Source organism: Arachis ipaensis, chromosome B6, assembly GCF_059453495.1.
Source record: "Arachis ipaensis isolate K30076 ecotype BB chromosome B6, ASM5945349v1, whole genome shotgun sequence".
NCBI lineage: Eukaryota > Viridiplantae > Streptophyta > Magnoliopsida > Fabales > Fabaceae > Arachis > Arachis ipaensis.
In genome coordinates, this window is record NC_142441.1 from 9,515,083 (window position 1) to 9,539,773 (window position 24,691).

At 32.5% G+C, this 24,691-nt stretch overlaps 2 protein-coding genes across 5 annotated transcripts; both read left to right on the plus strand.

The window, feature by feature from the left end:
* Nucleotides 1-210: 210 nt before the first annotated feature.
* Nucleotides 211-11,558, plus strand: LOC107645680 (uncharacterized). Its single transcript, XM_088490378.1, has 11 exons — nt 211-312; nt 2,275-2,455; nt 4,034-4,124; nt 4,751-4,877; nt 4,988-5,278; nt 5,377-5,478; nt 8,590-8,641; nt 10,062-10,229; nt 10,340-10,384; nt 10,668-10,746; nt 11,255-11,558. Exons 1-8 carry the CDS (start codon nt 211-213, stop codon nt 10,094-10,096), a joined length of 981 nt encoding a protein of 326 aa, XP_088346504.1. The 3' UTR covers nt 10,097-10,229; nt 10,340-10,384; nt 10,668-10,746; nt 11,255-11,558.
* An 803-nt stretch (nt 11,559-12,361) lies between these two features.
* LOC110262649 (uncharacterized) lies at nt 12,362-14,987 on the plus strand. 4 transcript variants are annotated; one of them, XR_015885992.1, is made up of 2 exons: nt 12,362-13,358; nt 13,475-13,847. XR_015885992.1 is itself a non-coding variant. In XM_088491397.1 (2 exons), exons 1-2 carry the CDS (start codon nt 13,069-13,071, stop codon nt 14,466-14,468), a joined length of 330 nt encoding a protein of 109 aa, XP_088347523.1. In that variant the 5' UTR covers nt 12,734-13,068; the 3' UTR covers nt 14,469-14,987. The 4 variants fall into 4 exon arrangements, 2 of the variants coding, with proteins under 2 accessions (XP_088347523.1, XP_088347524.1); XM_088491397.1 differs by lacking the exon at nt 13,475-13,847 and adding an exon at nt 14,447-14,987 and having other exon boundaries at nt 12,734-13,376; XM_088491398.1 differs by lacking the exon at nt 13,475-13,847 and adding an exon at nt 14,447-14,682 and having other exon boundaries at nt 12,925-13,358.
* Nucleotides 14,988-24,691: the final 9,704 nt, after the last annotated feature.

Here is a 24,691-nt window from a genome sequence, read left to right on the forward strand (position 1 = left end):
TATAAAACCTCCACTAAACATACATAAAACTCTCACTCCCGCAAAAGCACCTTAAATTTTTTGGGGTTTTAGAAACTTCCACAAACTATTTGGAGGGGGTTATAAACCTCGATAAATAAGAGAAAAATTGCCACAAATAAACAAAAACCTTATAGTGGCAATGGTTTCAAGAGATGGTGTTTCAAGAAAATCAATCATGAGATCCAATTGATGGACAACATTCTTCCTAGGGAAAAGAGGCTTTCCAGTCAAAAGTTCTGCGAAAATACATACAATGCTCCATATGTCTATAGCTGGTGTATACTGAAAATGGTTTCAGGTAATAGTAATTTACTGAGTGAAATATAATAGATAAGTAAAAGACATACAAGTAGATTCATAAACCAATAAAGTATTTAGCATATGGCAAGGAAGCATAAACATTTGCAAGACCAATTATTATTTATTAACCACACGCAAGCCCCATATCCAGCACACAACTAAAACAGTAAAAGAACAAAATTTCAATCACCAAAAGAGTATAAATTCATACATAGGTAATAGATACATTCACAAGTCACCACACATATCATCCCCTACCTCTCAACATCCACTAAATTTCTCTCCAAAAAATACAAAACACCAATCCAAAACATATTAAGATACATACATGTAAATCTAAATATACATATGAGCTGAGTAACTTTATCTTTTTTCTCTGATCAGGCAATATCTTTAAATTTTTTACAATATATTATATACTATATTTTGATTATCCATTTTTTTTAAATTGATTAAGAAACAAATTTGTATATTTTCGGTTTAAAAAATGAATTTATATTTTAAATTAATTTTTTTCATGTTTTTTGATCAATTATGTTTATTCATATGAATATTTTTTACTTAAAAAAAATAAAGAATAATTCCAACCCAATTTCATCCCAAATAAATTTAATGCATCCATTTTTATTGCATAAAGCCATAATGAAAACTATTTCTAGAAATTTGCTAAGTTCACTCTAAGTTAGCCAATTAGTCATAATCACTCTTGTAAAGCTGCTCCCTAATTAAAAATAAAAGCTAAAAACTACTGTACCTATAATACATTGTCATTATAGCAAAGTTTTGAAATCAAACCGTTATCAAACCGTTCTAACTACTGGTTTATTAGTTTAATTGGTTTGACTGTAGTTCAATAAAAAAAATCGTTTTTTAATAAAATAATACATAAAATATAAATCCACAGAGTAAAACATAATTATAATCTAATATAAACTTTAAAATATCATCAAAAGTAAAAATATTACTTAAACCACAATATTATGATCTTTTTCAAAATACAAACTCAAAAGTCAAATTAAAAAAAACAACCATAAAATGCCATATGATAAACTATTTAAGATTATTCACAATCCTAACCAACACAATAATGAAAAATCACACTTCACATATTAACTAACAACAACTATTTAAGATTATTCATAATCCTAAACCACAAAGTAATGAAAAATCACAGTTCATAGATTAATGGACAACAATTATTTAAGATTATTCACAATCCTAAACCATACAGTAATAAAAAATTACAGTTTACAAATTAACTAACAACATTAACAGTTAAAAAAAATCTAAAAGAAAGCAAATTGAGTAGTGAGCACACAGGAAGACAGGGAGCACAACTGGAGGGGCAGACCCGGCTGAAGAGGTGGAGCGCGGTAGAACAGAGATAATATATATTAACTATAATTACAAATTAAACTATTTTAAATGAAATAATTTATATAATGATAATCTCATTTATTGTTATAAATACTGAATTAAATAAATTATTATTATTTTTTATTTGAAATTATTTTTTATTAAACTAACCTCAATATTAAATATCAAATAATGCAAAATATAATTTCATACCCACTTTAATAACTTTACCATATATACAATAATGTTTCTCATAAAACTTAAGCAAAATAAATTATTTCAAAACTATTTACCATCCAAATATAAAGTAATAATTCTGATATAAATTAGCTTATATATAAACATTAAATGATTAAAGTAATTACATATATATAATTATTAAAACGACGCCATTAAAAAAAGCCCAATTTTAAACCAAAAAAAATCCAAACTAAACTAAATTATATTTATTTTATAATTTGGTTTTAATCTAATCCATTTAAACTGTTTTAAATCTGGATCCAAATTAAGATCCAAATCTAAAAAAAAAACCCTAATTCTGAATTTCTGATTCGGTGAGCTAGTTTTACCTTAACTCGCACAAATTCTGAAATCCAGTTCCTCTTCTCCTTCGCCTCTTCTCCTTTCGACCGGGTAGTCTCCGCCGCAGCCGGCACCGGAGCAGGCACCGGCACCCTATTGTCTCATTCAACTTTGAACGGGCCTCACCTCTGCTTCTCTTCTTCTGCCTTTGGTCTTCTCCGCCGTCGTCTTCACCGTCGCCGACTCGCCGTCACAGGTGTGGGCTTCCGGTTCTTTTGCTTTCCATTCGCCTCTGCTCGTGCTTCTTGCTTCTGGGTCACAGCCTCACAGGGATTGCTCAGCAGGGTTGGGATCCTCTTCGGGTGTTGCTGAGGTAGATATCTCTGGTTATCCTTCTGTTATGTTCATCATTATTTGAGTAATGAAGCAGCTATTAATTGGTAATATTGTGATGTGATTGCTTGCTTCTACTCTTTGTTGTTAGTTTCAAGATTTAATAGTGGTTCTTAATGTATATTATTGCCTCTAAGTAGCACCATTATGGCCTGGTATCAATACCAAGAATCTTGCTACATACTTTATAGATGGGAAGATAATGATATTTTATATTGAATTCTGTCTTTTTGGCTTGCATTTCCATGAACATGAGTTGTATTGGTCTTCCAACATAATTTCTCTTTGGCTTTATAAATTAGGCATGATTTGTGAGTCTTTACATTGAGATCATAAAATTTCATAGGCAATCATACATGGCATATAGACTGCAAATGTATAATGTTATCCCTATGGTGATGCCCCTAAAACTTTTGATAGCCAATAATATTAAGTTTATGCCAATAATATTATTATGTGCATGGTTGAGAAGCATACTCTAGAGGGTTTGATTAGTAACTCAGTGTTTGTTAGTTCTTTAATTCTCTGAGTACGTTCCCCATTCTTAATATTTTTGGAAATGTGTGATTGAACATCAACCTTGATAGAAATTAGGTCTTGTTAGACATCAACCTTCAATAATGTGATTTTTTTTATTGTTGAAATATTTGTTTTGGACCGAGTGTTCAACTCATTATTCTTTTCCTTCACCAATCACCAGAACCTTTTTCGGCATACAATGCTACCGTGGAACTCTCTAACTAGAAGATGATACTGTATCAGTTCTTTCCTATATAATATAATGAACATGTTCCTTTAATTGCACAAACTCTGCAGATTCTAATAAAGATTATCTGCATGCTTGCTTCTATTCTAATTGCATCAGACTTATGTTATTCCTTTTTCTTTAGCAGTTAGATCACTGTATTTTATAATTGTGGGCTAGTAAGTGGTGCCCTGCTTACTATGTATTGACATTTATAATGAAGCTTTGCATCGATCCAAGAAAATAGTCACTTTCTTTTATTAGTTGTGGATATTTTGAGAAAATATTGTAAATATCAATTAGTAAGTATGCCAAATTTTTCTTCGGACCTAGTAGCCAGTTTGTAAAACAGAATTAATTTTGCAGAGGGTATTAAGATTTCCGTCGTCTTCTTCAAAGATGTGGGCCGTTCGTTGTCTTCCTCTCAAGTAAGTTGTCTTCTTCCTCTTCCTTTCTTTCTATTTGTCTCGGGGCTGATTGTTTAATCGTGCGAGTTCTTTCTATAGGAATCGAGTGCTGAGAGCTTATTGCTCCAAAGCTACTTGGGTGGTGGAAGATGATTCTGGAACTTCCAAAAGGGTATTTTACTGAAAAACCATTTATTTGAATTAATAATACATGTTAGTGCTTATTTTATTTAAAATTATGCAGATGTCTAATACACTTCCCTCATTACACGCGTCTTCAAATGTTGAGACAAGTCAAAGGAAGCTCTTCCCTCATTACACGCGTCTTCAAATGTTGAGACAAGTCAAAGGAAGCTAAAACTGGACTTGGCAGGAGAAGGGTACGTTTATATAGAATAAATGTACATAACAATTAAACTACTTATTAATAGAATAAGAAAATAGATACTTATTCAGATATAAATAATGAATATAATGATTGAATAAGAAATTAATTAAAATACATACATCCTGAAAATCTTTATTAATTTGTTTTGAATGGGTCTTATTAGTTATTATTATATCTCAATTTCAATGATATATATAATATTTCTGATTAGTTATTAGTAGTTTTTAAGGGTATTATAGCATTTTCTGGTAATTACAAATGACTCTTGAGTTTCCCCTAGTTTTGTATTTTTTTATATATTTAACATTTAACCATGACAAACTGCTTTGTAATATACCATTGTTCATTAATTTATTGATGTCCACTATAAGAAGATTTCACTCCTTTGGTGCTTGATCTGTTGTCATCAACAGATTTTGTTGTGTGTTTTGTGGGGATAGATTTACTTCCTTAACAATTTTTTTGGATTTAGGATAAATTTATTCTGTTTTTACTATTAGAACAGGGCCTTATCATTCTAAGTTTACTTCCTTAACACCATACAAGACTACAATAATTTTATTTTTTGAAGTTAACCTTTTATATTGTATTCCGATTGATATTAAGTAATATCTACAGATTTTTACCTTCACTTACCGCGGCTCATGCAATTTCGGACATCATTAAAGGGCATTACTCTCAGCCATGGCTTTCGTGGAAAAAGATACCAGATGCTACTAGGAAATTTTGGTGGGAAAAGTTCAAAGTAGGTTTTAGAGAAACGTTTAATCTTTGGTAGATTAAGAATTAGTTCTAAGTTTGAAAAATATAATATATATCAACTTATAACTATTCTTGCTTGTGTTGATTATCCAGAGCAAACATCAGTTTTTTCCTCCAGATCTTTATTGGGCTCGAAAAAATTTTGAGAGGCGAGATGTGGCGTTACTAAAAAATTTGTTGGGAAAAGCTCGTGCAAGTCGTGTCAAACCTCAATGGATAGAAGATGGTGTGTGGGATGCTCTCTGTGCTTATTGGAATACTGACACTGGGTTTCTACAAAAGAGCGTGCAAGGCAAGTCAAATCGAGCATCTGGTTGCAGCGGATTTGGAGCGGCTCTTCGTACTGCTGGCCCAATTTCCGTTACCCAACACAAAACTAATATGGTGATGTTATAGAAAAACTTAGATCTTTTATGTTATAATTTTATACACTTCAATTGGTAGTTGATACTCATAGGTTTTTTAATTTATATGTTTGGTAGAAAATATCATTAAAGAGGATTCCAACACAGTTAGAATTGTTTGCGAAGACCCACAAACACAAAGATGAGACATGGGTGGATAAGAAATCAAAACATGTTGAGGTGAGTCTATTTTAATCAAAATATATATCTCTCCCTCTGTATATATTATTTTAATATTGCATTAGGGCTAGTGTTTCAGCTCACAGGGCTGTTCTGTTATTTTTTATCAACATATATGCCCCCTCTGTAGTTGTAATATTTATAGGGAATGCAAATATCATCATATTGTATTGGTGCTGATGTGCATTAGTTGTAGCATCCTTTTGGAAATTCCAATAGAGAAAGGCCTTACAAGTTGTAATTAAACTATAAATATAAGAGGGAATGAAAATATCATGTTAGTAATATAAAATCAGCCATATTCATAATTACTGTTATTTGTTATTAGTTGTGGGAAGAGAACATATTACATAGACAGTAATCTAAAATCACACAAACACAATTATATATTCTTCTTCGCAAAGAATATATGCATTTATTTACTAGTTACAAGTCCCACCCCATAACTTATTATAAAATCATATGGCATGCTAAAATAATATCATAGAAGATATAAACAATTAAATGAGATGAGTTTTAGTTGTTGTGATGTGGGAGGTCATCAGCAACAAGGAGGTAGAAAAGTCCCATAACACCACTATGCAGCTTAGTGTTGCTGTAGTCAACCTCCAAAGTCAAAACTTCACCATTAGAGATCTTGATAGAGCCAGGTTGAGGGTAGCAAGTTGTCATTCCCACCAGGTACCCTTTCTCATTTCCTGCTTCACTTCCATTTCCATATTTTGGTAGTGAATTGCATATGACTCTTCCATCCTGAAATTAGTTAAAGTAAAATTAGTTTGGCAAAAATATCTTGTTTAGGAGTCAAACATCAACCACCAAAGAACATTTATGATTCTATGCGATAACATGAGTATAGTGATGCTCATAGCTAATCCATAGCTAATCCAGTGTTATGCAAATTGGTCGACCGATTAGCGACTGATTCACTCAGCGACCGATTTAGTGACCGATATTCTTTGGTGAGGGTTTGGTGGCCCTGAACACAAATCGGTCGCTATTTTCTTATTAGCGACCACCCAAATTGGTCGCTAAATCGGTCGCTAATCCGATAATTTCTTGTAGTGTTGTGTTTTCAAAGCGTTTGTTCTATATTTAGTTTCATAAATTAAATTATAATTTAATTAATATAATATTTTAATTATTTTTTAAATTATATATTGTTTAAATGTAGTTGGTCTTTTTATATTATATAATTATTTATTATTTTTAATTCTGAAAAAATTCAAAATTTAATTCCTGTGCATTATACTTTATAACTTCTCAACGTTAAAAAATCTTGATAATAATTTTTTAGATGCTAATGAGTCGAATAATAATTTTTAATAAATTTTTAGAAATAATTTATTGTTTTATTTTAAATTCATAAATATAAAAAAATGTAAATTTTTTGAAATCTGAACTAAAATACTAAAATTAGATTTCTATTCTTATTATTTTGATCTTTTTAAAATTTTATTTAAATTTAAATAAAAATATTTTTTTATTGGTATTTGTGTTTTAAAATTAATGAATATACATAACCCATTAACTTAAAAGTAAGATTTATTACTTATATAGCTAGGATAAACATAATAAATCAAATTAAGTTGATTCGATTTATTATTGATGCAATATATACATGGTAAATTAAATCAACTTAATTCAATTTATATAAAAATATTCAGGATACGGCGTATAACTAATTCTAATTTAAAATATTTATGTAATTTTAAACTCTATTTATTTTATTAGCCTAAATTACTCTACTTTTTATAAGTAGAGATTTAAAATTAGATTCAGTCGCTCAATTTCAAAAATAACATATACTAGAGTCAAAATATTTCTTACGTATAGCTAGTAGAAAATGTGATTTATCATTCTAATCTTATACGTTTAATTTAAAAAGATATACCTTGGTCAAATATCATTCATTGAAAAACGACATCTATATGTATACATTGAAAGCTAAGAGAATGCATAAACGATTCTAATATAATTTAAAAATTGTTTTAAGTAAACAACAATTATTTTAAAAAAATTTCTAATTAGTAGAGTAATATAACACTTTCATGATGCCAATAGGCATTTACTCCGATTCTCATTCTAAAAGTTACATTTTGGAATAAAAAATTGTAAAGTTTGAAGAATTCGTTACATCGTGAATTCACGACGTAAACCAAAAAGGTTTTTTTTTGGATGATAACCTTTGGTTTAGATGGGAGAACTTGCATATAATATTATTAGTGCATGCCATTTATAATATAATAAAATAAATAATCATCAAAGTATGTACCAAAAAAAAATTCTGATGTAGTAATTTAAATTATATTTATATTTTTTTTTGTTCAAACAATTTTTTGTACTAAAGTGTCTTTGTCTTATATTTTGTATTTGTATGTAGTATCAAACACACCTATGATAACATACACATCTTTTTTCTGTAGTTTTGAAAAATGTTAAGTAAATAAACACAGGTTTTGCTTGTTGTCAGCTCAATAAATTCTTATATGAATCAGATAAGATATTAACTGATTGATGAAACCGTCCTGCATGAACCACAATGAAAGAAATATAAATTTCCTTGGAGATGAAATATACTTTGTTTTAAATTAAGGTTTCTTTTATAGTGCATTCTTTCTCTTTTTTTTTTTTTTTTTTTTTTGCCAAAAATTTAATTTATTCAGTCAGAAATCAAGGTAACAAATTAATTCCGTTAAAGTCAAAACTAACTTATTTATTTGATGTAATTCCTAGGATACATGTCATTATTGTTTCATGCTCACTGAGAACTTGTATGGATATCTCCCTTTTTAAAGTTGGTGGAAAGCAGATGCACAGGCTGAATTTGCCTTTTTAATTGCAAAGATAATTTATAACAATGAAATTAAAGGATTGGTTGTCATGGTTAAATTTATAATTTACCTCTTAGGTCCTAGATATCTTAGTATGCTATGTCTTATGTTGCTCAAATTCATCTGTTGCATGAACCATTCATATATGTATCTTTCCATATATCTCATTATCTATTTTCTTAAAGGTGTGGTTTCTTTGATGATTCCATCAATATCATTGTTTATTTAGTTGTTAATCCAACACTTTGTTCATGTAAAATAAATTGAATGCTTCTAGGTTTGGGTAAAGTGGGGAGAGAGACGCCAGTTCATTGCCCAGAACAAGCTAGGTAACTTAATTGATAATTTTTTATAATAGATCAGTTGTTCATTCCTTCTTTGAATTGTCAAGTTATATTTAGGTCTTCCTAGTTTGTGATTAGTTCAACAATTGTCAGTGATTTGACTTTTAGGTTGGATAGTACTTGATTTTGTTACAAAGTAGAAATTTGCTTCGATTCACACTTTCACTGTATCAACTGGTCTTTCACTCACTTACAGCTCATAACAAGCATGCCAGTAGCATTTGTCATAGTATACATAAGATGTAGCTAATTGAAATGCAGATTTTGATTATTTGGGAAGTCTTTTGTTGAACAAATTTTACAAAAATATATTCCTGTTGCCTCCATCTAGGCATGTTTATTATGCATGGTGTGCTCATTTAAATTGTTTAGGAAGTATTTTTCTTAAAATTTTACAAAAATATAATTATTTCTATACTTTTATTTGCATATATAATAAAACTTCTAATATCTGGTTTTAGTGCTTTTTGAGAAAAGGGATAGTTTCCTCAGTGCTTTTTTAAACTTGTTATTATACCAGTTGCAATTTGGATTAGTATGGCTTAGAGGATGTATCATTAGCTCATTACTTTAAACACAAACTATATTACCTTACTAACACAAGTTGAGGCTAAAATCATGTTTGGGCTTTGGGAGTTGGGACATAGCTCAGCTCAATTTTATTGAGCATATTTGAAATGAATTGAGACTTGGTTTGCATGCTTCAATTCATTAACTGGGCTACTTTTTCAATGCCAAGACAAACATGCACTATGATTCTAATTAGATCCAATGATAGTTGCATAGTTAACGGAACTAGCTTTTCAAGGTTGAATTGGTGATTTTAAAGAATAAGCTATAAACCTCAAAGTGTCCATATTGTTAAATATTCGATGTTCTGAATGCTGCATGACATCTACATCTTCAAAAAACTACCCTGAATTTAGTTTATAATTAATTTTCAGTTGAACCAGTGGGACGATCTTATTTTTCACTTCCTCCCGCCAGGCTCACCTTTCTTTCTGTTATATTTTTATGCTTACATATATTCTTTACAGGGATGACTTCCTGTCACAAGGTAGTTGGTGATATCAGTGCACTTAGGAGGTTGTATTATAATATGTACAAATTTTCTTATTTTACAAAAATAGTTTTGCACTTGGTTGACTCGGTTAAGTAACAACAGAAGAAGGAAGTATGTAATGCATGAATCGTAATAAAATAATGGCCTAATTAAGCAACAAGATCCGTTAGTTTACCTTAGGTTTCTTGAAATTTATTACCATGTTAATATTCTGGGGTAAAAAGTAAGTGAAAGATTATTGTGCGATTTTATGTTCATCTGTCCTGTGTTTGTGGTTTTTTTTCCTTGGTACTGTTCACTAATTTAGACAAGTGCCTTTCTCTAATATGCCCTCATTTTCAGGAATGTCACGATACACATATTTCATAACAATTTGATCACCGGTGAAAACTCATATAGCAAACTCTCTCTTGTTGATTTGAGGAGCTGTTTGATTTAGCCAATTCAGATTCAACTCCCACTTCTCAGTACCAATTTAGCATTACCGTTTTTTAGCTCTATAATGAACAGGTATTGTTCTCTTTTACTTACTATATACAACTATTCTGGTATCCAATGTTTGCTTCCTGGTAACTGTTGGCATTAGATTATCAAGGCCTTTTTTTTAAATGTTCCTGCAGGCTAGAGATCTTGTCTTGATTTTGCAATGACTCCTTCTCATTGAGGTAAATATTTGTCATGGAATTTCGTAGCAGACAACATGTTAGTTTATTAGTTATGTATTTTTAGTTTTTACTGACTTCCTGAAGTTCCTTTCTAGCAGTAGCATCGATAGTTGTAAAGACGGTTCTCATGATGTTTTGAGAATCTCTAGTAAAACATCTCAAGATGGTTAATAATAATATTATCGTTCTTTGGCAATAAAGGTCATTTGAATTGGGAGTTTGGCACAGCCCAATATTTTTCATTGTATGGTAATTTGTTTTTCTTGTTCAATGTTCATCTCAGGTGCAAGATTTACACCTTATTATTACTGACTATTTCTTTTGAGTGGAGCAGTGATACAAGCCCCCTTTCTTATTAGCAGGTTAATATTGTGTACATTAAAATTGCACTTTCATGGATATTCTGATATTTTGGAAACTATGAGAGTAGACTATTAATTATTTCTTTATTATGCATATATATCAATTTTATAGATAAAGATAATGTTCCTAGCTATATAGATACATACGGGTAGAAAAATGATACAAAACTCTATTGTAATTAGAACATACAAAGTGAGTATATGCCGTGAGTATATGCCAATCAAGCAGTTTCCAGAACTCTTTCAAAATGCAGCTGTGAGTATATGCTGAGCAGGAAAAGAGGGGAATTTGTGTGATATTCAGTACAGTTTGAATAATATGTATCAGCTTTGCGTAGGGTCTTACATTTTGTTAAGGTCTAAAAGGAAGTTAGGGTGTTTAATGCGACCATTCAAATGGTTATTGTAATTGATGTTAGTTCAGAACAATTGGAATTTTTAATTTATGCATGTTAAAATTGCTGATTATATCTCCCTTTCTCTAATAATTCTTCATGCATTTGTACAGGATCTGCCACAGACCTTTCCTGGCCATCCATGGTTGGACACTCCCGAGGGACATGCTGCTCTTAGACGTGTTCTTGTTGTTTATTCTTTATGCGATTCTAATGTTGGATATTGTCAGGTGGATTTGATCTGCTCTTCCTTCTTATCTGAATTATTTTTCCCTCTCTTAAGTTCTTGTTGGATGATCTAGCCTCCTTGTTTTCAGGATGCTTGTATTGTAGATCAGAATTGTAAAATTTAATAACTTAATAACTTAACTGTTACTGTTATAATGTGAATAAATGTCAATTTAGGACATTGTGCTATTTCATTGCCCTAGATTTACATTATTAAAGAGGCATTTGCACCTGTTCAGTTTAACTTTTGTTAGCTCGACATTTTATTTTAATAGTGTAATAGAGAGGAATTGGGTGTATAATAAAGCGGTGGTTTGTAATTTTGAAGTGTAAAGGTTTTGGAAAATCTTTACTCACTCTTGATCTCAACATCTGAAGGCAACAAGCAAAAATACGGATGCATTTAGGAAATATAAATTCCCTTATTAATTATTATACATATATCAGCAGATCACTTTAGAGGATTCATTTGGTAATTATTTATCAACAAAAGTTATGAGATGTAGATTTATTTTTTTAGGGTGAGATGTCGCCAGTTTCAGGGATAATGGCAATGAAGAACGATCGATATTTATTTAATAGCTAATAACTACCTGAGTATTTAATTTCTGTGACATTTATGTAAGCAATCCATTTAATTTTTGTAAATAATTTTAGATAAAATATAATCTTTAAAAAGGAGCAGGTTACTTCCATAGGTGAATTATACTACAAGATCAATGATTATATCTTACAAAACTTGATCTTCAATTATAATGGCAAAAAAGCTGTCAATTGGAGAATAAAACGATGCCTCCCTCCCATCTTGTTATTGGGAAAAATTGCATGAAAGAATGTAGCCAAGTACTAAAAAGGTCTAAACGAGAAAGTTTACAGGATGACATTTCCCTTCGTTCTATAAACAAAAATGAATTTATCTTCTTTACTCATTCTATAGAGTATGTTTTACTTCAATCTTTTAAAGGGCTGCGTCTTGGAATAAGGACAGGTTCAGTGATGTATCATCTATTACATGCCCACACTGACCTGTGCTTCATGAAATACAAAGAGAAGACTGCAGATGCAGATCATTCATCTCTACAAGTTCTTTAGTAATTCATCTTGAGAAGCTATCAACCTTCTTCAGCATCTGTAGAGCAGCCCTGCCACCCTCGACACAAGTAACTGTTGCCCTATATTTCTGTAAAACACCTTCTGCAACTTTTCTGTTCACTGCATTAGCATCAACCACCAAAATTCTTTTTTGTAATGATAGATTCCCAAGTTTGGATACTTTCTTTCTAGTTGTTTGCCTTTTTTCATGTAAAATCCCAATAATACCCTCACTCCTCTTTTTCCAAACCAAACCCTAACCTTAATTTCCTAAGTTACCAACACACAAACTCCCCCAAATCAGAGAAGAGAAGTAGCGAGAGTGGATGAGAGAAAGAAGGAAGAGCAGAAAAGAAGAAAAGAAGGAAGAGGGCCAGTGTTATTGGAGCTGCTGTCGTCGTTGACATCAAGAGAAAGCGAGAGAGGTTCGAATCTGAGAGGGGAATGGCGAGCACGAACCCGAAGCAGAGAGGGAGAGATGAAGAACGAACCAGAAAGAAGGAGGAGGCGTGGCGCCGCCGCCGCCGAAGGAACCTTCGTCGGAGGGAGACATTGTCATTGCAGCGGGAAGTGCAGAGAACAAAGAGGGGGGTGAGAGAGCTACAAGATGGAAGGGAAGGAGGGTGGCAGTCGCGAGGCGGAGGTGACGATGGAGGTTTCTGCTGTTGCTGTCGCCGGAGCTCACTTCTGGTGCACCCGAAGCTACTTCAGCCCCTACCTTGCTCCCCCGTGGCTAGCCCCTGGCCTCCCCGTTTTCGTCGGAGTTACTGATGCCATTGTTGGAGAAGAGGATCTGATAGCACCACTGCTTTGCCTTACCGGTGTCGCTCTTACTGTTGCCGGAAAACACGCTGGAGTTTTCAAACTTTCCGGCAACACTGTCTTGCCACTGTTCTGGTCTAACTTCTTTCCTTGGTCTGTTCCATTTTCACCTTATCTCTGTCACCATTTTGTTTCTTGCCTTGCTCTTGTTCTGATTTATTTTTCGCCTCTATTCTGTTTTGGATTTTCAGAACTATATTTGCATTTGTCTTTTTATTCGATTTGAACTGCTGCATTTGCCTTGTGCTGTTGCCATTGTTGCTACCATGAGAATTGAAGTTGCTGCTACTGCCCTAATCCAAGCTCTGCGCTATTTCGTAACCTTTACTTTCGCACTCCGGGTTTGGTCTCTTCGGTCCTTTGGACCACGTTGTGAGTTATAATTGTTTGGCTTTACGTCTATAATTATTTTGATATACGGTGCTTTGAACTTAGTTATACTTACAAAGATTATCAAAGGGTTTTAAATTGGTTTTATTAATTAATTTATTAGAACTAAATATTTGTCCATGTTAAGCTCTTTTTAATATGCACATGAGACTATATATATATATTTTTAGACTATATGTATGTTTGAAGAAATTTTATATTATTTTAAAGCATTTGATTTTACTCGAATATGTATTTTCGAAGCATGAAATTTTGTTGCTACTCACTTATTTTAGAATTGAGAAAATATGATTGAATATGATTTGGATGAGAAAGTATTATCTGATTTGATTTGATTCGATATTTTATATATTCGAAAGATCAAAGATTTGTTGTATTTGAAATTATATGTTTTGAATTGATTTGGGAGGCTCGTATTAGAAAACAGTAGTTAACAGCGGTTATGACGTTAATCTAGATGCATCTGGCTCAGACCTCAGCTAGTAGGAGCGTTGTTAGCCTAACGTGTAGGCCACACGTTGGATCTGTTATTCCGTACGGACACACTAGAGAAAAGGGCTACCCATAGAGGTGGAGCCGCCCAAGTGTGGACTTTTGATTTGATTTCTCTATGAGAACTCCCTTATTGATTCACTTATTATCAACTATTATTTTCTAATTAAAATTATTTTGATGATAATGTTTGTATAGTCTCATGTCGATTATAGATGTATTGTCTAGTCACTGAATTGTAATACTCACTCCTTTTTTGTTTAAAAAAAATATTTTTTCAGGAATAAGTACTTGATTATGTGAGCCTTTCTATTCAAGAGTAATGATCTGCAATGGGCTCTATTCCTTGTTGAGTTCTTAGACGTCATCTGCTCCATATGTCACAGGCAGGATCCATCTATATTTATTTATTTTATTTTTGTTAAAGTATGTAATTATTCATTCTAAAAAGTGTAAATTTATCAAAAATTATTTGTAACCTTTTTATTTATCTTATATTTGAATCTGTTAGGCTTGCTAGGGAACTCTTTTTCCTGAGCGCCAGTCATGGCTCATTTTGGGTTGTGACAGAGTGGTATCAGAGCTTAGGTTTAATCTGTGTAATATGGAGCAAGTGTCTTATGGTAGGATCACAATTGTATAAATAGAAGCGCGCCTATTTGTACAAATTGTGGCACTATTAGAGGCCTATAGGAATGTCATCCTTCTCTTTTTGTCATTCTTGTCTTTTGGTTCTTGTCATCATGAGTCATCTGTCGATTCTTGCCACCTCTTTTCTCTTTGTATCCATCCTTGAGTTATTATTTGGTAACTTTTCTTGAACTTACTTTTGCAATTGTTTCAAATTGAAGTGTTTGAATGTATTGTATTATCAAATGTACAGGGAATCAGCCTCTTTATAGAGGAATTACAGAAATAGAAATAACTAGAAAATAGAAAAGAAAGGAAAAATACTAGCCTAAAATAAAGGAAAGATTTCTAATCATAAAATCCCTAAAATTAAGCTAAACCCAAAAAGGAAAAGATTTATAATTAATTCTATTTACATAAAAGATTCAGGAAAGGAATTAGGAATCTGATTTTGATTTGATTTAGTCAACACTCCCCCTCAAGCTGGCTTGAAGATATCATTCATTGACAGCTTGCTTATTATGCTATCAAAAGTCTTCTTGGGTAATCCTTTAGCTTGAATATCTGCTAATTGTTCTGTGGTTGGAACATATGAGATGCAAATCTGTCCTCTCTCAATCTTTTCCCTGATAAAATGCTTGTCAACTTCAACATGTTTAGTTCTATCATGCAACACTGGATTATGAGAAATGGAAATTGCAGATTTGTTGTCACAATACAACCTCATTGGTGGAGAAATGGAAACTTTTAGTTCTTGTAGGATTTTCTCTACCCATATTGCTTCACATATTCCATGAGCCACTGCTCTAAACTCAGTTTCTGCACTACTTCGTGCCACAACACTCTGTTTTTTACTCCTCCAACTAACCAGGTTTCCGCCAACAAAAGTACAATACCCAGATGTTGACCTTCTATCCATGACATTCCCAGCCCAATCTGCATCTGTATAAGCTTCTACTTGAAGATGTCCATGCTTTTTATAGAGTAACCCTTTCCCAGGCGACCCTTTTAAGTACCTTAGGATTCTAAAGACAGCATCCATGTGTTCTTGACCAGGTGAATGCATAAACTGGCTTACCATGCTCACAGCAAAGGCTATATCCGGGCGTGTATGGGATAAATAGATTAGCCTCCCTACTAACTGCTGATATCTCCCTTTGTCCATTACATTTTCTGGTTCAGCTGGCTTCAATTTTAAGTTAGGCTCTATAGGTGTTTCAGCAGCTTTACAACCAAGTAATCCCGTCTCTTTTAAAAGATCTAGGATGTACTTTCGTTGGTTCATAAAAATGCCTTCCTTAGACCTTGCAAATTCAATTCCAAGGAAGTATTTTAATGAGCCAAGTTCTTTGATTTCAAATGCTTTGGCAAGCTTCTCCTTCAAGTCTTTTAGTTCCAAAAAGTCATCACCTGTCAGAATAATGTCATCCACATATACAATTAAGATGGCAGTTTTATTAGCTGCTGAATGCTTATAGAAAAGTGTATGGTCAGCTTGGCTTTGAGTATAACCAAGTCCCTTCACCACCATTCCAAGTCGTTCAAACCAAGCTCTTGGGGATTGTTTCAATCCATAGAGAGATTTCTTTAGTTTGCACACTTTATTCCTCCCTAGTTCAGCTTCAAATCCAGGTGGAAGTTTCATGAACACCTCTTCCTCTAGTTCCCCATTCAGGAAAGCATTCTTTATATCCAATTGGTGTAAAGGCCAATTGTAATTCGCAGCAAGAGATAAGAGAATCCGCACAGAACTGAGTTTGGCAACTGGAGCAAAAGTTTCTCGATAGTCTACTCCATAGGTTTGTGTATATCCCCTAGCTACTAACCTAGCCTTATACCTCTCTATGCTTCCATCAGCATTGCACTTGATGGTAAAAACCCACCTGCAGCCAACCAATTTTGTATTCTGTGGCAGATCTACAATCTCCCAAGTTTCATTTTTCTTGAGTGCATGCCACTCTTCCATCACTGCTAATTTCCAGTTGGGATCATCTAGTGCTTTCTCTATGTTCCTAGGCTCAAACAGATTTGTAATTTTAGAAGTAAAAGCTCGATGTTTTTTAGAGAGATTTTGGTAAGAGACATAATTGGAAATAGGATGGTTGGTGCTGGTTTTAAGTACCTTTTTGGTGCAGGTTCTGGTTTCTTTCCTAAGGGCTATTGGCAAATTATTATTAGAAGTGACAATTTCAGATTTACCTGGAAGTTCCTGAAGTACTACAGTTGGGCCGTCTTCCGGGTTTTCAGATTGGGTTGGTACAGAGATGATGGGCTGGTCTCTAGTCTTCTTGGGATATTTCCGAACATAATACCGAAGCTCCTTTTCTTGTGGTATTTCTTTTCCTGTTTGGATTCCAACTAATTCTGGCACAATTTCAGAATTGGTTTTCACATCTTGTTTTGCAATTGTTTCAGAATTTACTTGATTAGTGAAAGTTGTATCTTCAATATGTAAGATAGGAGTGGGTAAAGGTTCATGCAAAAAATTTTCTTCCCTTAGACTCTCCCCCTGAAGAGAATTTTTTTGAAAAAAGGTTTCATGTTCCAAAAAAGTAACATCCATACTTACATGAAATTTCTTGGTGTGTGGATTGAAACATTTATAACCCTTTTGACTTGGGGAATAGCCAATAAAAATGCATTTTTCTGCCCTTGGATCAAGTTTACTTCGATATGAAGGTGTATGTAAGAACACAGTGCAACCAAATACTTTTAAAAGTAAGTCAGAATGCAACCTGCATGCTGGAAAATTCTTTTTGAAAGTATCCAACGGTGTGCAGTAATTTAACACACGTGTGGGCATTCGATTTATGAGATAGGCTGCTGTTAGAACAGCATCTCCCCATAAATACTTTGGAACATTACCCTCAAACATAATGGCACGTGCTACTTCAAGAAGGTGTTTATTCTTCCTTTCAGCAATGCCATTTTGTTGGGGTGTATTGGGGCATGTAGATTGATGTTGAATACCTTTCTTTTGAAGAAATTCACCAAGATTTTTATTAAAGTATTCAGTGCCATTATTACTTCTTAATATTGAAATTTTTGTGTCAAATTGTGTTTCTACCATTTTTGAAAAATACTGAAAAATTTTAGAAACCTCAGATTTTTCATGCATGAGATAGATCCAACATAGTCGTGTGTGGTCATCAATAAAAGTTACAAACCATTTTTTTCCAAATTGAGTTGTTATTTTTGATGGACCCCATACATCACTATGAATCAAGTGGAAGGGTTTAGATGCATGATAAGTTTGAGAGTAATAAGGAGCTCTATGGCTCTTTGAACGAATATAACTTTCACATTTAAGTAAGGAAGAATCAATATTTTTAAACAAACTTGGAAACAAGTGTTTGAGATATGGAAAACTAGGGTGTCCTAGTCTATTGTGCCAGAGAATTATTTGGTCCTTTATAGGCATAGAACTTATACCACTAAATCCTTGAGCTATTTTATCCTCCGAAATATCCTCAAAGTGATAAAGCCCATCCATCATCTTAGCACTGCCAATCATCTTTCCCGAAGTTCGGTCCTGAAAAATACCATGAGTGTCAAAGAATGTCACAGCACAATTGGAATCCTTGCAGATTTTACTAATAGAGAGAAGATTACAAGAAAGCTTTGGTACATGTAGGACATTTCTTAGGTCAATATTTTTGGACAGTTTAATTGTACCTTTTCCAGCAATAGATGAAAAACTACCATCAGCAACTCTAATTTTTTCATTTTCAAAGCAAGGAGAATAAGTTTTAAATAAAGGGGAGAGGCTGGTCATATGGTCAGATGCACCTGAATCAACAATCCATGGTGCATTCAAGTTTGAGGTGCAGTTAAGGGACATAGGAATACTAAAATTACCTGTTTGAGCCAAAGAACCACTAGAAGTACTAGACACAGAACTGGAATTTAACAGCCTTATGAGCTGCTCAACCTGTTCCTTACTCAATGATGATTTTTCAGCCTCATGAGCAGTTGGAGTAGGAGTGGTGTTCTCCTTCTGTTCAGGATTAATGACTGAGGAACTGTCAGCCATAGCTATAAATCAGAGGCACAGTGCAGAGATCCTGCTCTGATACCAAATTGAAGTGTTTAAATGTATTGTATTATCAAATGTACAGGGAATCAGCCTCTTTATAGAGGAATTACAGAAATAGAAATAACTAGAAAATAGGAAAGAAAGGAAAAATACTAGCTTAAAATAAAGGAAAGATTTCTAATAATAAAATTCCTAAAATTAAGCTAAACCCAAAAAGGAAAAGATTTATAATTAATTCTATTTACATAAAAGATTCAGGAAAGGAATTAGGAATTTGATTTTGATTTGATTTAGTCAACATTTCAGTTTCGGTTTTGGTTAACGATTCTTGCCTTGTAGCTAGTTCTAATCTTCCTCGCTTTTGTGAATAATTGCTTTAATCTTCTTTATCTTCATGTTGTTTTCTATGGGTTCTGATTTCAAGATTTCATCCATTATCTAGAAGATTCGATATGTTTTTGCTGTGAATTATTATCTTATTCCTCTTATAAAACAGTATTTGAATTTGTGGATTGTGGATTTGCTTAGCTGCTGATTGAGATGCTTTCTTCTGGATTTGATGATCTTTGAAGCTAACATAATTTTGATTCGCTATTGATTCCTTCTTTTAAATCAATAATTTGTAAAATTTTTATTTTGTTGCTCAAGGAGAAGGAGTATGTGATGAAACATATGAATAGAGTGTTATTGTTGTTTGTTCGATTGGAGATTTTCATTGCTTAAATTTAGTGAATTATTTGGGTGATCACTTAGCTGAATCGAAAGTCTTTTCCGATCTAAAAGTTTGGTTGTGCTTTTCTAATTTGATGATCTAGTTTTGTTATGGTGCTTTGTTGCTGAATATGACTTTTCTTTCACGGAACTATTTCTTGCTTGATAAGTTGAGAGACAGATTGTGAACGTTTACTTTTTGGTTGGTGATTATAAGGTGAATTTTGCTTTTGACTAAGATATGAAATTTGAGAATTTTCTCAACCCATGGTTTTCTAAAAGTTTTCTTATTTCTCAACTATTGTCCTTATTCTCAGAGATTTAGGGAGATTGATTTTCTTGATTTGTAGAGCCTTTGTGATATTGAATTGTATATCTTAGAGATTGGAAAGAATTGTTGGCGATTTCTTATAAAAATGACTAGATATCTAATTTCTTAAAGCCAAATAAATTTCTTATACGAGTTTTTTCCCTTGTTACATTCAACTAATTATTATAAACCATGCTCTTTTTTTTATTATGTACCCCTTAATAACTCTAGTTTTAAAATTATCTAATTTCTCAACAAGACCTAATGTTTCATGATTCACATTTGGTTGGATTCGTGGAATAAAATAGTGTAAGCGAAATTATGTACTTATTTGAGCTATACAATAATACTTTTAATTAAATTTTCACTAGGATTGAAAAGATATTACTTATTTTAATGTGATAATGTAGGATTTTTTTGTGAACTTTGTTCCTTTTAAATTTATAAGCAGGAATCAATATTAAAACAACTAGAGATTTTATTAGGATAATCATAACATATAATGACTATTTTGGTAAATTTTTCAGCAAGTTAGATTTTTTTTTTTTTTATTAGAAGGTTGGTAGTTTGAAATGCTGTGCTCTAGTAACAAAGTTGTTTATTATTTGTATTATTGAGTATTTATATGTTACAACTAGATGCAATTTTTTTTGTTTTCTATTATGATATATGATATTATTGCTGAATTTTTTTATCTCTAGTCATTAGAATAGGTTGTTGCCTATGGATTGTTATTGTCGTTATTGCTATTCAAGTCATCATTGCATGTTGATTGATATTATTATTGTTCGTAAACAGTGAATTCTTGCATATTGATATAGTTAGGATTCAATTTTCTATTCAATAGTGACTCGGTAATGTTTTGTCAGGTTTTCTAATACTTTTCTCTTTTTGTTTCATTGTTATTATCAATTGTCTCTAACATAACGTCTTTTCAATTCAGCCTGCATGATATTTCAAGTGCCTTTGATATTAAAAATCACCTTATTATTTTTACGTGACGACTTTGTAGGTGATGTTCTAGATTTGTTTGATTGATTTGATTTTGTTATTAGCAGTAGTTAGTAGTGAGTAGTGGTGCTGTTTTGTGATTGGATTTATGAGTTTCTTGATTTGTATGTAATTGTCGTTTTTGTGCTTGCTAGGCTCACTTTTGGGTTGGAAATGAGTAAGAGACTATAGAAAAAAAAAATCTTCTCATGATATTATATTTTTTTCAAAATAAGACAAGGATTTGAGAGATATATTTTTGATAGTTAGATTCAAAAAAAAAATTTAACTATGACTATTATGATTATTATTTCATGTTAATAAAAGATATTTTCTTAAAAATATAACTTTAAATTACTAAAGTTCTTCCTGGTACTTATTTCTAATGGTGGATCTTTTTACCAGACAAAAAAAAAAGGGAGAAAATGTACACAAAGAAGATAGTATTGTTGATGTGATTAAAAATATCCGTTGTGTGAATAGAGATGCACACTAAAATGAACATGGAGATTCATGACTACAAATTTGATGTTCAAGTTTATTAATTTCTACATGTATTAGTCTTTGCTGCCAAGAGTATATATATATATATATATATATATTTGAGGTTGTTTGTAGTTTATGAGCTTTAAATTCAGTTAACTATTTATGAAGATAAGTTCTTTTTGGTGTTTCATCTTTACAAAAAAAATATAATCCTATACTAATTTTATAAAATTCTTTTGCTATGTGCTTGGATTATGTTGAAAGCTAAATTATGTTTGAAAATTTAGACAAAATAAAAAGTAGTAGTTAATTTATTATAACTAATGTTAGTTTGTGTTAATTGTAATTACGTCAAATTGTAGTTTTAATTTCATTATCTTACATGTGCATTATTCGTAAATTAAGTTATAATTATATGATTATATGAAAATATTTGAATGTATTTTACAATAATAATAAGTTAAATGTACAGGTGAATTTTGGCTTTGAGGATAATGAGATGATTGCTTACATTTTCTCGTCATATTTGACGTTATTTATCTATTATTTATAATCAAAAGCTATTAAATTTTATTCTGGAATACCTAATATTCAAGGTTATGACAATAATTATTTCAAATGGACTTTGTCAAAGAATTCTAGATAAGAGAAAATGAACATGTTAATTTTGTGACAATTACTGTTTTTAATTTTCATAACTGTTCAATTGTCTTTTTAAAAGGTACGGTCAAATCTTCAATTTGTTGTTTTGATTTGCTCATCTGTTATTGTCTTTGCATTGTTGCTTGGGATTTGGGATTTTGATTTACAATTGTTATGGGTATTTTATTTAAGTTGTATGTTTGTTGCTGTTCAGTTTTCTTTGCCTATAGTGTTGTTGCTTCCCATTGTTTTCTTTAACATCATTTGTCCTAGTGTTCTTATTTTGGTCTATAAATATTATAAATTTAGGCCTTGTATGTTTTTCCTCTTCTTTGATTCTGAAAGATTGTGTCTTATTTGATTATGTTCTTAATCATTCTCTTAAAACTTGGTAAACATCATTATTGACTTTAGTGACCATCTCTTGTGAACTTGTGCTTCTTTGATTCAACCTGAACTTGTTTTGACCAAATACACCATCTTTTCTTTTAACAAAATTATTTAACAAAATTAATATATAAGGTTATAGAAAGTCTCATCCAAATTTGATAAGAACAAGACGACTTACATAGAAATGGTTCTCATAGATTATAAGGTAAGTTGATTATTTTTCATTATTCTTTCAAGTGATGCTAGGTCCAATTTATAAATATTTTTTGTTAATCTTTTAAGTTTATTTGATAAGTAAACCCTTGCACGCGAATCAAAGACAGTGCGATTTTATAGATTTATAAGTGCTAATAGTCTTTATATTTAATTTATTTTATAGTGTGATAATAACCAATATATTTATTGGTAAATTTAACTATTACTATATTATTTATGATCATATTCAGTATGTATGTCTGATTTATTGAAGAAATTAAATTATTAAAATCGATTAATAACTGTTCTAGAGTTAATCCAATTAACACTAAATTAAAAAAAAACAAATAATACATAACATGTTACTTTTTTATTAATCAAATTATTATAATTCAAATTAATTTAAAAAAATAATTTAAAATTATAATTTCAATCTTATCACGTGCATGACACGGGTAATTATACTTGTATACATACTATTTTCTAAAGATATAGGAAAATTTTCACATATACCAGCCACTTTATTAGTACAGTAGTAATGACAAAAATAATTAAAAATTTTCACATATACTTTGTCATTACTTGCACTTGGGCCTAAGCTGTTATGCGGACCTGCGCAAGAAGAGTGATAATGCATTCATGCTGGCTGGGCCGGACCAGTGGGAGCCGGGTCGGGTGGATAGAAGGAAAAGGAGGGAGACCCAGCCAGCCCAAGACGCAACAGGTTCATGAACGCTCCTTGGAGGTGACAGCGATGCTCTGACCCAGGAAAGAAGCGCACGCCGAGCTGAAGCATGCCGCAAGGGAAACCGAGGCTACCACGGCGACTTCGTCCTAGCTACACATGTGCAATTATGCGCTGGGATGGTGAAGGACAACGGAGCGCTCGTTGAGCAGTTTGTGATTGGGGGATATGGCGATGGTGGAGGGGGCCGAGAGTGGAACAGTGGTAACCACGATGTCATGAACCAAATTGAGACTAATCAGCCGTGGTCAGCTACAGTGAAGACTAGGGTTGTGGGTGGCAAGGCTGTAAATGTTGAAAGCTGTGATTCAGAGAAATTGGGATTCGAGGAGCATGAGATAGTATCGACTGTGCTGGAGGTTGGAAGGGTTAGAGGGGCTGACAGGGGTGAGAACGCTGAGCTCCGGGAGGGTAGAGGTAAAGGCCATGAGGAAGCTGTCGGAGGTGTGGAGGGTGCTATTGGGGATGTAAGTGATGATGGAAATTATGGGGATATAGATGGGAAAAACGGATCAGAAGGGGAAAACAGGGCAACAAGTGTAGCTGAGCACAGTAGTCGGGATAACAAGGAAATTGTTGTTACTGAGGCTACATATGGAGGCTGTGGATCGAAGATAGGTTAGAAGAGACTAGTGCAGGGTGAGAATGAAGCTGCAGATATGCTAACAGGGAACTACAGTGAGGAAAATGATGAGACAGTCGATGACAACCAGAGTACAACATTGGAAGAGTAGTTATTGGAAAATAAGAGGACATGAGAAGTAGCAGTGGAGTCTGATGCTATCTTGTATAACGAGGAAGAGGATATCATGGCCATCTTTCAAGCGCAAAATGAAAAAACTGCTCAAAAAAGAAAATTGGCGAAACTAAAGACGAAAGCAAGACGGAGCAGACCTAAGAATAATAAAAATGTGTGTAATAATCCTTTAAAATGATCTTTAGTTCATGGAACGTTAGGGGGTTGAGGGGGACGGAAAGTTGAGAATGATTAAAGATCTAAAGAAAAAGTATAGACTTCACATGTTAGGTCTGATTGAGATTAAAAGGCAAGTAATGACAAAGTTTGATGTAGAAAATATCTGGGGATGTGATAATGTTGGGTGGGATTATGTTGAGTCTGATGGTGCATCAGGTGGGTTGTTATTAATGTGGGATAATATGACATTTAAATTGAATAATTGTTATAAAGGAGAGATATGGTTGTGTGCGGAAGGGATGATATTGAAAAATAATTTCAATTGTGCTTTTGTATTGGTTTATGGTGCTCATACTAGAGATGGAAAACTTGCTGTGTGGGAGGAGTTGAGTTATGTAGCTGGACTATGTCAGGTCCCTTGTTGTTTTATGGGAGATTTTAATGAGATTGTACAAGTGGAGGAAAGAGAAGGTAC